The sequence below is a fragment of the Ixodes scapularis genome, unplaced genomic scaffold (genome assembly GCF_016920785.2).
Source record: "Ixodes scapularis isolate PalLabHiFi unplaced genomic scaffold, ASM1692078v2 PGA_scaffold2__306_contigs__length_199485367, whole genome shotgun sequence".
NCBI classification, from domain to species: domain Eukaryota; kingdom Metazoa; phylum Arthropoda; class Arachnida; order Ixodida; family Ixodidae; genus Ixodes; species Ixodes scapularis.
Genome location: NW_024609857.1, coordinates 20,264,659 through 20,278,907, shown reverse-complemented (window position 1 = coordinate 20,278,907; position 14,249 = coordinate 20,264,659). Strand labels below are relative to the sequence as shown.

At 45.2% G+C, this 14,249-nt stretch overlaps 1 protein-coding gene across 2 annotated transcripts in view; it reads left to right on the top strand.

The window, feature by feature from the left end:
- LOC8024605 (potassium voltage-gated channel protein Shal) overlaps positions 1-13,796 on the top strand; it is a 312,928-nt gene extending 299,132 nt beyond the window's left edge. For both annotated transcript variants that reach the window (XM_042291762.1, XM_042291763.1), the window contains one exon: positions 10,126-13,796. In XM_042291762.1, the coding sequence (XP_042147696.1) occupies positions 10,126-10,530 (405 nt within the window). In that variant the 3' untranslated portion in view covers positions 10,531-13,796. The remainder of the gene's footprint in view (positions 1-10,125) is intronic.
- Positions 13,797-14,249: the final 453 nt, after the last annotated feature.

Here is a 14,249-nt window from a genome sequence, read left to right as displayed (position 1 = left end):
GGGCAGACCGTAGACGAGACGAGCCGCCTCGCGGAGCGAAGCAGCCAGCAGCGACGGTTGCGGGGAGAAGCACGGGGAGAGTCCCGTCTTTCGCCCTCGCAGACCTTTATCGACCGAGGGAGAGGTACGGGAAGATGGCCGACGGAAATCCGTACACTGCGCTAGAGAGCCCGAATTCAGGAGAGGGAGCGGTCCGAGCCACGGAGATCGTTTGCAGTTCAATGGCGGACGCTTCCTGCGGCGATTGCGTGTGTGCGCATGCGTGGCTTTGAGAGGAGGAAAACTGGCAGGGCGGCGAGGACGCCGCTCGCAGACGATCAACGCCATCGTCGGTCACTCTTCGCAGCGCGCGTTGCAAACACGATCCACAAAAACACGTGACCCCCGATCGAGCAGTTTCGAAAGCACTCTGTTATCTAGGCACACTAGTGCGCCCGCCGCTGCACTGGCGACGGCCGACGGCCTGTATGCTTCGCTGCGATGAATGAAGAAGCGCCCTCCAATTTGCGGGAAAGAGAAAAGAAGGCAGATGAAGGGAGCAATGGTAGCCCGGAGGTGTTAACGCCGCCGATGCTTCGGGAGGGGGGGAGGACTCTGCTGTGTACGGGATGGAAAGCAGTGCTGAAAAATGGTCTGTTTTGGGACACGTCTTTCTGTCGCTTCCAAGAACGGACCATGTCTGGCTGCTCCACTCTTGGCAGCGCGCGCGCGCGCTGCCTCCGCCCAAGTTTTGAGAATTGAGTTTATTCCTTTTCGTCCTTTTTTGTTTTCATGGGTTATTGCCTAGTTATATTTGTTTTCAGGCTAGTGTTAGCTTTGATATTTTTTTTTTCTCGTCTCGGGTTGCGTGGAGCGCGAAAAGCCCGGATTTTCGTCCCCGCGTCGATGTCGTGAATGGCTTTCGGGGGTAAAAGAAAAAGGGAGATTTACGTACGAGTGGAATCGGGAGAAAAGGGAACGTGTCGTCACTTTCTGGATGGAAGAAATTAGAGCTGTATACGATTCAAGTTTCGAGATGTAAATCTAAGGGGATTGTTTCGCTCTTTTCTTAGCTCGCTCGAGAACAATCTTGGCAAGGTCGATAAAAAGAATAAAAGAAAACTGAGGTGGACGATCTGCAATAGCCAAGACAAAAAAAAAAATTACAACAAAATTGCGACGTTTTTTTTCTTTTTTAATTGATCGTTCATTGCTATATAGGTATCGTACATCTGCGCGGTTGTCATTTGTCTCTTTTATTAATCCTAATAACTGAAACCAACTGATAAGAGTTTAATTACTATTATCAGTTGGATAAGAGTTTGTGACTGAAAATGTCACAATATCATGCACCGGCCTCCCGAGTCAGTAGCGTACACCTATGGGGTGTTACGCTTGAACGGAACTGGGGTCAGTAGCTTCGTTCGATTTACCTGCGCCTCCTGCACCGGTGCCGAAGAGTGGAGGGCGGTATACTTCCGGTCGTATCTCTATACACATACCGGAAGTTACACTGCCCTGCACTTTTCTGCACCGGTGCAGGGCGTGTAGGGAAATCGAACGAAGCTACTGGAAGTTTGAGAAGCGCATGGGCGTGGCTAGTCCCGTGCACATCTCATTATTGCAGCGCAGCCAATGAGGTTGCCGCATTCGCCGATAAGAATGACAAAGAACCAATAGCGAAGCAAGATTCATTAACATGATAAGCCACGCCCTTCTATCCTGAAGCTATCGTTGACTCTGTACTCGTTTTCACCTCAAGTAAAAGAAAAAAGTTTCGCGTATTGTTTGAACGTTGCGCGAAGTAGTTCTTGCGAGATTTGGTTGTCGGAGGAAGGACCGATGCTTTTGGCTTTTAAACGTGCACGTCTCGACAAAAAGATAGCACATATCTACTTTAAAATGAACCTACGTATATCTTTTTTTTTTTAACATAAAGGAGGGGTATTGTTAATGCTCTGCAAAGAGGCCTAAGGAACCGGACGTCTTTTTACTACTGTATTTGAGGTGAAAACGAGTACCGTCGAAGCCGGTTATAACGAAGTCAACAGGAATCGGAAATCACTTCGCTATATCCGCTATTTCGTTATAACCGGCTTCGGTTATAACGGAGTGCAAAAGGGAATGGGAAATAGTGATCGCTTCGCTGTAGCCGCTATTTCATTATAACCGGTCTCGACAGTATTCGAAATGTTCGGTGAGCACGGTAACTATAACAGCGGTCCAACATCAATATTTTTTTTTTTTTTCACGCAACAGAACTTTTTTTTATTTCACACTACAACATTTCCTTAAACAAGAAACGAGAATCCAATAAGGAAGCAGGGAAATATGCGCTTAACCGCAGCCAAATAAAGCCCGCTTTTTTTTTTCTTTTTCTTTTTTTTTTACGTCGATCGTGGCAGCGAGCTGCGATTCACTTAAAAAAGGAAACCAATAAGAATAAAACGAAGACGCGACGCGAGATCCGCAGAATTGTGACGTTGCGGACGAAAAAGCTCATCTGACAATCGTGAACGTGACACCGCGGGATAAGCCCGAACAACTCGCGGCAGTAGTCATCCAATTCGTGAGCAAGCGCTCGTTGCGTAGCTTTATCGCCCTCTTTTCCTCGACGTTCGCCAGTGTATAGGTCCATCGAACTACAGTCATTAACGGCTTAAAAAATGCAAGACGTCCCTTACTATACGTCAATGCTTCTTTGCTTTGTGATTCGTCTTTGTGGGGTTGCTTTTTCATCGAATAGCGCGTCAATCTCATTGTCCGCAAAGCGATACTGAGTTGCTAGGGACGCCCGCGGTGTTTCTTAAGTGATCACGGAGAGTAACACGAGCGTGGGTTAGCTGCTCTACGAGCCCCACTTTTAAAATGGCGTCCCCGAACCCGGGCATGTCTCATTCCTTCTTTCTGACGTCGTCGTATATGCAAATACGCCGACGTGCCTACGACAAAGAGGGGGTAAGCCGAGGAATGTTAAAATGAACAGCCTGCGTCGCTGCGGCGGTTCCTTTTTATTTATTTTTTTTCTTTCCCTCGTTTCCGTTTCTATAATATTCCTCTCTGAGGACTCGAGCCGGCCTCCGGCTGGACCGAAGACTCGAATTGTTGTGGACTTTACGGTATTCTTGGCAACCGAGTACGCCTTCCTTTTGCGGATTCCGGGGAGAGGTATTCACGTGGAAAGAAAAAGTGCTCGCGAGAAGGGAAAATACTCTACGAAAGATATTTACGTCCTTAAAAAAGAAACGCGCGTTAACTCGTTTCCTAAGAGTTTCTAAAAGTTGGTCTATAGCTCCCTCCCAAAAACTCGTCAAGAGCGCCGCCCAGTCCTGTGGGGACTGTTGTTGCAAGGAACGTGCCAGATACTTTTTTTTTTTTTGGCTGTGGTCGGCTCTGTTGTCTCGTGAAGCCACCGCTGCCGCCGCGAACAAACGTTTTCTCGACGAGGAATATTGGACGAGAATGTCAGCTGCCATCGAGGGAATAGACGGGGAGGCAAGTTTGTGTGGCACGTCTACTTGCATTCATTTCGACCGAGGCTTTGGCGTTGAGCCCGCGTCTGCGGGCGCCCTCAGACAGGCGAGCGAGTTATTGCGAGAGAAATATTGCGCGCGAGAATTTTTTTTTCGGAATTTCGAGAGCACGTTAATACTCAAGAAAATAGACTGAATCTCAATTGTATTATTGCGTTTAAGGTTTCGTCGGACAGGACTCTTTGGGACTGTGACCTTTAGGCATTTCACTTCTTCGTAAATGTAGCCTGAAAATCTCGTTATACGAGAAACGTAAAAAATATATATATATAGAAAAAATAGACGAAGACGCCAACCACGCGGACAGAGTAAGACAATAAAGATCGAATACGAATTCTACGAGCGTGGGGATTCTGCAAAATAGAAAATGAGCAGAGCGGAGCTTTTTTCTGTTTCGGCAATATATGTTGTGGGGCTTATGTGCTCGCTTAAATACGTGTAACAAAGCGGCGTTACCGTATGTTTTCTTTTTAACCTATGTCACGAGCTCAAATAGGACTTCAGCGTGGTACGGAGGAATGACCAAACCGGCGACGTTTGCGTGCTACTTACTTTTCTTGTCATTCTTATTCTCTACTTTACGTTTCCTTCCTCAAATATTTCCCTCCCAGTGCCAGAGGATCCGTGGATGAACCATCGTCGATTTGTCGGCCTTCCCAGATATGGCAACACTGTGTTGGCCACCCGATCACCCTTCAGAGCCCCATTTAATGACGCACGCGTTTGTTCATTGTAGTTTCGTTAGGACAAGCATGGGTTGGATTGGATTATGGCGGCTTATCTCCTTTTAGTAGGCAATCACCACGCAAAAACATAAATCGACGTACAAAATTGCGAACTGTGAGTCTTTTTTTTTTTTTCAGATCAGACGGGGCCACATGTCGCAATCGATTGATTCAACAGTCGTTATCTGCGTCGTGCATTGCACGTTGTATTGAAGAGGTCCTATCAACGTATTTTAATTGAGGGATGTGGTCTTACGATGATATATCTATGCTACCTGAACAGAAGATAGAGCAAGAGTTGATTCTGTGCTTACCTTCCTTCCGTCTCACCCCGCGGCATTAGAATACATGCCCAAAAAATACGCAATAAATAAAATTAAACGATTTCATCAAAACGTACTGTTCCTGCAACTTTAAATGCGGGTCCCGGAAATTGTATTTCCCGAGTGAATGATGTTATAGTTTTAATTTTGCGATACTTTAACGAGTCACTCAGCTTTCATTCACACACGTTAATTGAATAAAAATTATATTATATGCCATCAATTAATCGGTAAAAAAGAAATTCTTAATCGATGCAAAGCTCTACTAGAAATGTGTTATTTATATACAATGTTAAGTAACCGCTTAACCGCTAAGGTAATAGCAGCAATTAGCGCAAAATACAATATAAAACAAAAAATGAGGAGACACAGACAAAAAGAAGCTGCCTTTATTATGTTGCCGCTATTATAAATTATCAACTTGTCCAAGCCTCCATCTTGACACCCTTAACGTGTGAGAGCTTTCAGTGAGGCGCTCAAGTAGAAACGAATCCCACATAAATATCTGTGCGTTTGTGATAACGACTCCTCTCCCTAGTTCTAGAGAATTCCATAAAGAAGGCTCATGATTTCGTCAATATGGAGCGCCAAAACCACTCGCGCATCTCTAATGAGGGTGTATTATATATCTATAAATACGACGCGGTTATCTTTGCTTTCGATATTCCCTGATTATGAGTTGCGCGCGCTCTCATTGTCCGTATGCACGGGTGGAATCGGCTTGCGCGAATTATCTTCGGATATCATTCCTCGGGTGTGAAATGTGCGGTGAGGGTTTTATTGCGCGATGCCAGAAGCTTAGGTGACCGTGGCGATCATTGGAGAGTGGAGATAGCTGCGCTTCCGGCCTGCGACGTGACAGTCCCACTGAATTGACTCGTTGCGGGGTAATAGAGACCCGCTGGAATACGCGATGAGGACTGGTTCGCTTAACGACGCCTTATAACGACGCCTTATAACGACGACGGCAGGAGGTTGTAGCGCGTTCGTGATTGGATCATGACGACAGGTGCTGCACTACCAGGCATTGGGTTCCCATCGCGGCCTTCGAAGCGAACCTGGAAAGATACAAGCTAAAGTTATTTGAAATTAGTTAACTTTGTGATTTTTTAAGTCTGTTTTTTCTATTTAGTTACAATAAAATGAGTACTATACGTACGGGGTCTGCAGAATTAAAACTGGACGGAAATATTTTCTTCATCTGAAACGGAACCTTGGGTAGGAAATTAACGCAGCCATAGGCTGGACATGGCGAGATGGTTAATCCTAAGGAGTAACTGCAAATACATGTTTTTAAGTGTAAAAAAGGAGTTCTAAGTTGGTTCAATTTGATCTCGACTACCTGTAACATTTATTGCTTTTCTTGAGAAATTTTACAGCTATGGTTTACATGTGTCATCGCGACGTAGCCTATAAATTATAAGCGCCATTTTTAAAGTTTGTTGTAGTTAAGATTTTTTTAAGCCACGACTTCTATACCTTTGAGTCAACAGTTTATAAACCCTGGGACTCGAGCATCATACTGCTGTTCTTGACATAATGTTTTGTAAACCTTGCTGTAACTGTGATTTTATTGGATAAAACGGCACCTATACTTTTTGCCGACCCGAATCAAGACTGCATGTGTTGACTGGCGTTCTTGGTGGTGACGTCTGTTCTCTCTATGTCCGTTCCTGGGCCTGGCCTGACAACTGCACGTTTGTTGGAATGCATGCGTTGCCTGCATCTTTTTACAGCGACTCGTCACCTTCCTGAATCGTAAATTGCGACAAATTTACCTTGGGAATTTTTCTACGCTGCGCACTTATACGTTAATTTACTGTTGTTGCCGGAATCAAATCTGCGATCCTCGAATGTTGATTCATGCAAGCCACTTGTCATACGTATTAAGCTTGATAGAAATGCCACCCTAATCTGGAAAGGACAATCAACCTGAACTTTTCACCTAAAGCTTGGTAAAGACAGATCGTCTCTTGCTCCACGTAGAGCACAAAATATATCCGAAGTAGTGCCCAAAATGTATGTGAGCTCAGATCGTGCGACTTTAAGCTTAAACGAATGCTCAGTTCAACTGAAAAGAGAGCTCAGAGCTTGTAAATAAAAACATAACTACCATAATTTGGAAACCACTGAAAACATAAATAATAACTTGAGATTTTTACGTCTATATGTAAAAATAAAAAAAAAATAAAAAAAATTCGGAACTACATCGCTCATCACTGCACCTGTCAAGACGTACAATTCGGTCACCCGCACACTTTCTTAGAAGTGACTGATCCACCAAGCGGCCGTCCCCGTATCGCATGCCTCTATGTAATGTCCATCTCTGCACCGGAAGTGTCCACTTCGGGTCACTGAAACCATCGTGTCCGTTTTCCTCTCTCCTTCTCTGTCATGTTATTATTTTTTTATCCTCATCTTTCTATTCATCCTGCATCGTTCGTAACCCCCCTATCCCAGATACTGAAGATTGGTGGTGGACGTTTCCGATTGCCAAAACTATTACTGGCACACATTACCGATGCTATACTAGTGTAACTCGATTCTCCCCTAACAGAAGGCATGTTCGGAGCCTTCCCAGGGTCTTCCTCCTCTTCCCGAGAGCTGCTTTGTTTTTATTGTTTTTTTCTTTCTTGCTGCTGTGGCATAGTTTTAACCCATTAGGTCACCAGTAGTCGGGGGATAGAGTCGAGCATGCTGTCCTTCATTCCCTGGCAAGCCTGACATTAAGAAAGACCCTGTTTGTCTCTTCTTATTTTTTATTTTTATCTGGAATGCTGCCCCTTGTCGTTACAAAAAAAAATATGTATGTTCTTTTTTTTTTTGTAGTTTCTAAGCATTTTGTTATTGTACTTTACAGGTGCAGTTGACACTGGTGAATGTACCCTTTACGAGAAAAGCCCGAATCATCGATCAGCCTGAAATAGATCCCCTTAAGAAGGAGCTCTTTTTCTGCAAAATCAATTAGCGTCTTTAATAGAATGGCGGGAACAAACATAGTGCACCTTTGAACTGACCGTAGAGATCGCATCACATGTTCAATTGCACATCTTTGTAATTGACAGTCTTAGAGTTCCCACAGCGTACCTTCTGTTTATTGTTAACTGCAGTATGAACTACCTTGAGGTAAGAAGTCAGTATTACCAAAAATAACTGTTAACACCGATAGCTCCAAGTTTGGAAAGTTCGAATTAGGAGCTCAAAACGAGGAGATCGGTAAGCTCCCATGGTCTAGCACCCTTTTCTACCGAAAACACTCGTAAATTTCGCACGCTGGTTTCTATGCCTTCCACAGTGTTACGACTGGAGCACGCGGGAGAAATTTACGAATATATCGCTCTGGATATTTTTTTATATGAAAATAGCAGGGGTTGTACATTTTCACTTTGAACAGCTGACATCATCGGAAATAGTTTTTCACGAACCGCGCGGAAGATGCACATTCGACACCGGTGCTACGTTGTGGTGTAGCTCAAAGGAAAACGCTAGGAAACACCCTACTACAGAAGTCAGCAAGGGTAAACCTCTCGTAAAAGTAAGGAAATGTACTGCGGTAAATTAATTTACTTAGTTAGCTTACCGGATACAAAATACATTAATAACGCAGCAGTCTGAACGGAGTTATTTTCTACATTACAAACAAAGAACGATTCATAAGTTTTACAAAGACTGAAGCAATGCTGGGTGAAAAAAAAAATATATAAAAAAGACATGGAAATATGAGAACACGTCCAATCTATTTTTAGGAATTACAAATGAAGAAAAATATAGGTGACCACTACGGAATTGTTGCGTAAATTCCGTGGCGGATAATCCCAATTTGCATAATAACAAAGCGAGGTTCAAATACAGTACTATTATTTATAAGTAATATTATACTCTAATTAAGAAATGTGTGTTTAAGGCAATTTGTAGGGTGGTTTGTACTATTTAGCCTAAGAAAGCGTATTTTAAAATGTCATTGTAGTAAAAAAGATCGAGGTACACCTGAGCAGTTATGAGTTGTGAATGCGAAAGCATGTGCATCATTCTTGCTCTACGCGCGTTTGCGCGCTGACTGGTGCTGACGGACACTCAGCGCCATAAGGTGGCCGGTCGTTGAAACTGACGCCCAGCGTCAGTTTCAACGACCGGCCACCCCATGGCGCTGCGTGTCCGGCGAATGAGAGCCTGGTCGACGCGCGCTAGGCAACGGGATCGAACCGGTGAACGTGCCGTGGCTAGCTTTGCGCGTGGTCACAGTTTGATAGCTGGGAGCTGGCTTGACTTGGAGAGAATGATTTAAGAGCCGTTGGTCGTGGTTTCAAAGCTGATGACGTCGGCTCGCTCCTTGAGACAGTTACTGCTTTCGCATTGAAATAAGGCTCGTTTGGGCCTAAAATAAATCTATCATTTGGCAACCTACGAACTTTGCAGAACTAGGCAGCTTTTTATGGTGAATGTAGAAATATTATAGAAGTCAAATTATTTTGCGGAAAGGATGAGCAATGCACGATGAAGTAGGTTGGCCTTTGGAAACAAATGAATAATAAAGATAAAAATGAAAGCCGTTTACAACTCCCTGTAACACCGAATTGGAGCGCAGCTCTTGAGGAGGAGGAGGGAAGGGTACAGAGGGTTACCTGTTGTCGGGGCGGGGGGGGGGGAGGGGGGTCATGTGGCCTTGGGGGGTCACGTGACCCCTCAGAAAAATTTTTCCGCTAGATTTAGCGGGGAAAATTTTCCGCTAGATTTAGCGGGGAAAATTTTCCGCTAGATTTAGCGGGGAAATTTTTCCGCTAGAGGAATTTTTTCCGCTAGATTTAGCGTGGAATTTTTTCAGCTAAATCTAGCGGGGAAAATTTTCCGCTAGATTTAGCGGGGAAATTTTTCCGCTAGATTTAGCGGGGAAATTTTTCCGCTAAATTTAGCGGGGAATTTTTTCCGCTAGATTTAGCGGGGAATTTTTTCCGCTAAATCTAGCGGGGAAATTTTTCCGCTAGATTTAGCGGGGAAATTTTTCCGCTAGATTTAGCGGGGAAATTTTTCCGCTAGATTTAGCGGGGAATTTTTTCCGCTAAATCTAGCGGGGAAAATTTTCCGCTAGATTTAGCGGGGAAATTTTTCCGCTAAATTTAGCGGGGAATATTTCGGAATTTAGCGGGGAAATTTTTCCGCTAGATTTAGCGGGGAATTTTACCCATAATGCACCGCGCGGTTACGCCGACGGCGACGGCGACGGCGACGGCGACGGCGACGGCGACGCCGCTCAAGCCGGAAACGGGCCCCTAAGAGCTGCGCTCTAAAATAACAAAGCTTGGAAACTAGCATCAATCAGTGTACCCGCCAAGTTACCGAGACCGGTATACAAGGGTGAGCGTCTGTCCAACCGCGTTTGGTGTCAGCTTCGGTCATCGCAGCCCCAGACCTAGACACAAGGGCATCTATGCTTTCCCGCCATTCTGCAGAGATGCAGTCGAGGGTCCCTCTCTTGTCTCCTTCCCCTGCTCAAATTAAGAAAGGAATGAATAACGAATCCCAAAGCCCAGCTTAACGTTTGTCGTCCAAATGTTCTTGTCGCCACAGCAGCAGGGTAGCGGCACCTCGGATCAGGAGGAGGAGCTCAACGACATCCAGGTGCGACTGCCGAACCGGACGCCCCCTAGCGACCACCACCAACCGCAGCCGACACCGCCCCAACACCACATCGTCACAATGTCGCGGTCGAGCCTAAACAACCCGGCACCCCTCGTGACCACCATGACCTCGTCGCACGCCGGCGGGCCCCCCATGGCGGTCACCACTGCCGTGGTCAACTTTTCGGCGTCCGCCGCCACGTCCGACGGCGGGCCGGACGCAAACAACACCAACGGTGCCGGTTCCTCCTCCGCGACGACGGCCGCTGCGACGGTCAGTGGCGCTGCGGTCGCTAGTGGTCCTTCCTGCGGCGCCGGCAGCGGTGGTCCCATGGTTCGCATTTCAACGCTGTGATGAAAACCGACCAGGGCGTCGTTGGCTTGACAAGCCGACGGCCACCGGCGCGAGGAGGGCATCATCGACGTGGCCGACCAACACACAAGCCATCCGAGAACGCCGATCCGCCCTATCCCTGGCCCGTCGGTGCGGCCGTCGGCGCGAAAAGCGCTGCTCCAACATCCAGAAACCTCAGCCCCAGGAAAGGCGCGCGAGGCCCAAAAGTGTTCCACGACCATGAGCTCACATCCGTTTCGTTTCGTTTTGCGTTTCACGGGGTACGGACTAAACCGTGAGACACTCGGCGTGCTAGGCAGCTTCGATGAAGAAAGCCACACGGTTCACCGTCACTGGCACGGCTTGGTTCGAGAGTTATAGGCGAGAAGTACACAATCTTCCCTCAAAGGCGTAAAAACCTTGGCCGACGCTCCTTCACGATAATCAACGTCACATCGTACTTTTTTTTTTTTTTTTTGTCTTTTGTGGGGCGGCCCAGTACAACCCTCACAGTGTGTGTGAAATTTGTCGATTTTTGCATGACAGTGTCGAAGACGTTTTTTCACTTACCTAGTGAAGGTCCAATGTTTATTTTTAGTATTTGTAAAGAAAAGGCGGTGGGAAGGCGCGTTGTTATGCATACATTTTGCTTAGGAATATATACGCATCTACACGACACACTCAAGTGTCGTGCTCGGTATGTTCACACGTCTGAGAGCGGTATTTGCGATGTTGAGGTACTGTAGAAAACTGTCCTTGAGCTCCACTCACTCGGCACGAAAAGTGCAATTATGCAACGGCAAAAAGAAGAAAAAAAAAAAATCGCGACGACGTAGTGATGTCTCTCACAGCTGACGGTCATCTTGAAAGCTGGTGCGTGTGGAAGCATTACGCCCTGCAGCTTGTATAAACACTTTGCTCAACGCTAACATGACAGAGGATCTTGACGATTCATCGGACGCTACCTGGCACTTCTACTTGATTTAATCGTATGCCTGTGAATCAACACAGGCCTTGTTAAGTATAAGTATATAAGTACTGGTACAAAGAAATAGGTTTTTGTAGTGTTTGTTGTGGGCAACACTGCCACGAGGAACACGATTGGCAGTATAATAGTAGACCGACCAACACAGCTTTTACAAACGCCGAGGTTTATTTTTCTCCGTCTATTTCTATCGTCGCCTGAGTTTTCTCAGTCGCAAACAGACGCTTTTCCTCGGTGCAAGATCTTCCCGGCAGACACATTCTCTGTAAACTCTCGACGTCTTTTTTAAAGATGGTGCTTCTCCCCGTCATGTCTAGCGAGAGAGGTGCTAGCAACAGCTGTCGTTAATTTTTCTTTTTTTGTATCGGTGAACCTTGACCAATACCCACGAAGTGAAACCGTGGGCCTCATTATGTGCCTAATGTCTCATACCCAGCTTCCCTGTTCTGTAGACATCTCGCAGAACATCCGGCACTAGGTCATTTCAGTCTACGAGGTTGTGAGGGCTGGTGCTTCGAATGGAGTTGACTACGAGACATTTTACACTTACAATGACGCCTGCAATTCTACAGTGCACATGCAGCTTGGAAGGCTCACTGCTCAGTTATCGTGTTGTTGTTTTTATTTCTCCCCCACCCTCTTCCCCCCCTCTTGTGTTGTGGACGGTACCCGTTTCGTAAGGCGATGTCCTCGTGTTGGAGTGTCGGCAGGTTTTTTTCGATTCGTTTAGTTCTCGAAAACTCCGCCCGACAATAATGTGTGAACGCCAGAATGCTGTCCATCGTTTTTCGCCTCGCGCAATTTTTTTTTTCTCCATCTCGTTGAGTGAAAGAGGGAAAAGCGGCCAACGTCGCAATGTCACGTCTATAAAAGGACGGGACGGATCATGATCAAACACGTATCCCAAGTGTCTGGGCAAAAGAATGCATCACGGTCGCTTCTGTCGAAGGGGACGGATGTGTTATACAATGAAGAAAGAAGGAAGGCTCTCAATTCAACGTGTTCCACGATTTTTCAGCTCTGCGCATCTCTTGCTATCTGTCGCTACCAGCCACGAGTGAGTGCACATGTGAGTGCGTGTGTGCTTGATGAGACACATAATGTGCATGTCGGCACCGTGTTTCCACCCATGAAAGGAAAAAAAAAAAAGAAGCAAAGTGTGATGGTGAACAAATCAGCAGTTAATAAAAAAAAGAGGGAAGAAATCGCCGATGCCGAAGATGAACAGTCCGCTACTCCTCGAACTCTAGAAACTCGATGACGAAGAAGACGAAGAAAAAAAAAAAAGAACACAATACAAAAAGTGAACACTAACTGCAGTGTAAGACAGTGTGTCCGCTGACTGCAGTGTGTCCGTTGAATTTTTTTTTTCCTTCAGACAGTTGCCATTTCAACATTGAAGAAAAGGAAGAAAAAAAAAAACACCAAAAATGTTAAAAAGGGAGAGAAGCAAGTTGTAAAGTCAATTGAGACCTGCTACTACTTTTTGTTACCTCTAGTTTTTAACTTCATTCTTCTCTCCTCCTTCTCCCCCCAAACCTCTCTCTTGTTAGCGACATTCTCTCTTACACCGTCTGTCGCCACCTTTTCTTGCTGTTGTTATTGTCGCTCCCCTTACTCATTTGGTGCGGTTATTTATTCATGTTTTTTTTATTACAATTGCTACTGCCGTCATCCTAGTAGACACACACCTTAGACTGACGAGTGTAAAAAAAAAAAGACACTACCCAGAGATCGCTTAAGAATAATAATAATAATAATAATTGTACAAGTCACTCAGGCCAAGCACGAAACCTAGTAGTCTATCTCTTTCCTAATCATTAAGAAGGGAGAAAGAAAAAAAAAAGAAGCGATTTGCGAGAATTACTGAAAAACAATTGCCTAGAGTCGGTTGTGACCGGAGTTGTGTGTATGTGTAGAAATATGTTGGTAGCCTAATTTTAGAAAGCAGCGATTGGAGACAGTCGAAGTTTCACGTTTTAGACGCCGTATTGCGACGACGGAAAGTATTTGGAGTTGGTTGTCAAAGACAGAGGTGCGTGCCACGTCGCTGGTTTCTTAACAAAAAACAAAAACAAAATCACGAGTAAAGCAGCTGCTACTGAAAGAGCAATCAAAATTACAGTTGCTTACGCACGAAGACCGTTAGTGTTGTACGGGAAGACTAGTTTGTTTAGGATGTTGAACAAACCAGGGTCAACTTAATAAAAGCGAAACGTTTCTGTTTTTGTTTTTTGTCTGACGATCGCACAGCTCAGATGAGTGAACGAAGTCTCGTAAAATTTCTCCTTCGAACAAAAATGTGAACCTTGTTTTCCTTAAAAAATGCTATTTTTCTTTAAACTTTTTTTTTCTTTCTTAGAAGGAAATACAGTTTTTGTTGTATAAAAAATCTGAACAAAAAAGTTGAGACATTTTTCCCCATAAACAAGCGCCGATAAACTGATATGTCGGCGTGTGATAGAATTATGTGACCTGATATTTTTTGCAGGTTATAAACATTCGACTCAGTGTGCCTGCTTGGTCGAAACGTACGCGTTTAGTACAAAATTCGTAGACAAGAGCCACACCTGGTATCACTGACAACAAATTTATAAAAGGAACAGTGAGGATGAAAGCAGCACCTGCAAAGTCACGTTTAACGTACAAAAAAAAAAAAAAATACTGCGAATTTAACACGCCGCGAATTCGACGCATGTTTTAATCACGACGGCCCAAACTTGAAGTTGGTTCTCGAACTCACGGTCGCTCGAAC